Raw genomic sequence first — 1,084 nt, 5'->3', positions numbered from 1 at the left:
ATCCTGCGAGTAACCAAAGTATATTTTATAGTTTGGAGGACTAGCGGTTGTTTACCGGAAATCACCATAAACAGTAGGATGGGTCACAAAGCTAATGATTGTAGAGTTTGTTCGAATGTGACTTGCTATAACTGTGGTGAGCAATGGCATATTAGTACCCAAGTGTGACAAGAAAAATAAGGAGAAATCTAAGGGGAAAGTGTTTGCACTATCTGGTTCTGAGACTGCTTTTAAGGATAGACTAATCTGAGGTACGTGCTTTATTAATGGTACACCTTTGATTTCTATTATTGATACTGGTGTAACGCATTCTTTCATTTATTTGGATTGTTTTAGGAGATTTAATCTTGAGTTGTTTGATATGCATGGAAGTATGATTATTGATACACATGTTTGGGATTGATTTAGGGTGTCTCCCGTTAGATCAAATTGATGTTATTCTTGGTATGAACTGGTTAGAGTACAATCATGTTTATATTAACTGTTTTGATAAGACGATTATCTTTCTTTATTCTGGTGTTGAGAAGAATTTGTTTTTGTTTGCCAAACAAGTGAATGAGTCTGTGCAGGATGATGTTGTGTTGTTGGCTTTGATGGAAACATTGGATGTTTGGGAGAAGCGAGCGATGGGTGATTTACCTATTGTCCGTGATATTCCCGAGGAATTTCCTGAAGATGTAATTGATTTGCCGCCAGAACGTGAGATGGAGTTTACGATCGACTTAGTTCCTAGAACTAGTCCGATATCAATGGCTTTCTATCACATGTGAGCTTCTGAGTTGAAAGAGTTGAAAATTCAAGTTGAGAATTTTCTTGTGAAGAGGTTTATTCGTCCGAGTTTGTCACCGTGGGGTGCACCTATTTTGTTGGTTAAGAAGAAGGAAAGTTATATGAAGTTGTGTGTTGATTATAGACAACTGAACAAGGTAACTATCAAGAATAACTATCTACTTCCGAGAATTAATGATTTGATGGATTAGTTGGTTGGTGCAAGCGAGTTCGGTAAGATAGATTTGAGGTCTGGGTATCATCAGATTCGTGTGAAGTTTGGGGATATTCAAAAGACTGCTTTTAGGACGAGGTA

General features: G+C 37.4%; 1 protein-coding gene across 1 annotated transcript; it reads left to right on the top strand.

Moving 5' to 3' along the window:
* The first annotated feature begins 389 nt into the window (after window positions 1-389).
* Window positions 390-770, top strand: LOC131648626 (uncharacterized). Its single transcript, XM_058918367.1, has one exon. The coding sequence runs from the start codon at window positions 390-392 to the stop codon at window positions 768-770; it is 381 nt and encodes a 126-aa protein (XP_058774350.1).
* Window positions 771-1,084: the final 314 nt, after the last annotated feature.

Source organism: Vicia villosa, linkage group LG2 (assembly GCF_029867415.1).
Source record: "Vicia villosa cultivar HV-30 ecotype Madison, WI linkage group LG2, Vvil1.0, whole genome shotgun sequence".
NCBI lineage: Eukaryota > Viridiplantae > Streptophyta > Magnoliopsida > Fabales > Fabaceae > Vicia > Vicia villosa.
Note: the sequence above shows the minus strand (reverse complement) of the source record. Positions and strands in the feature narration are given on the sequence as shown.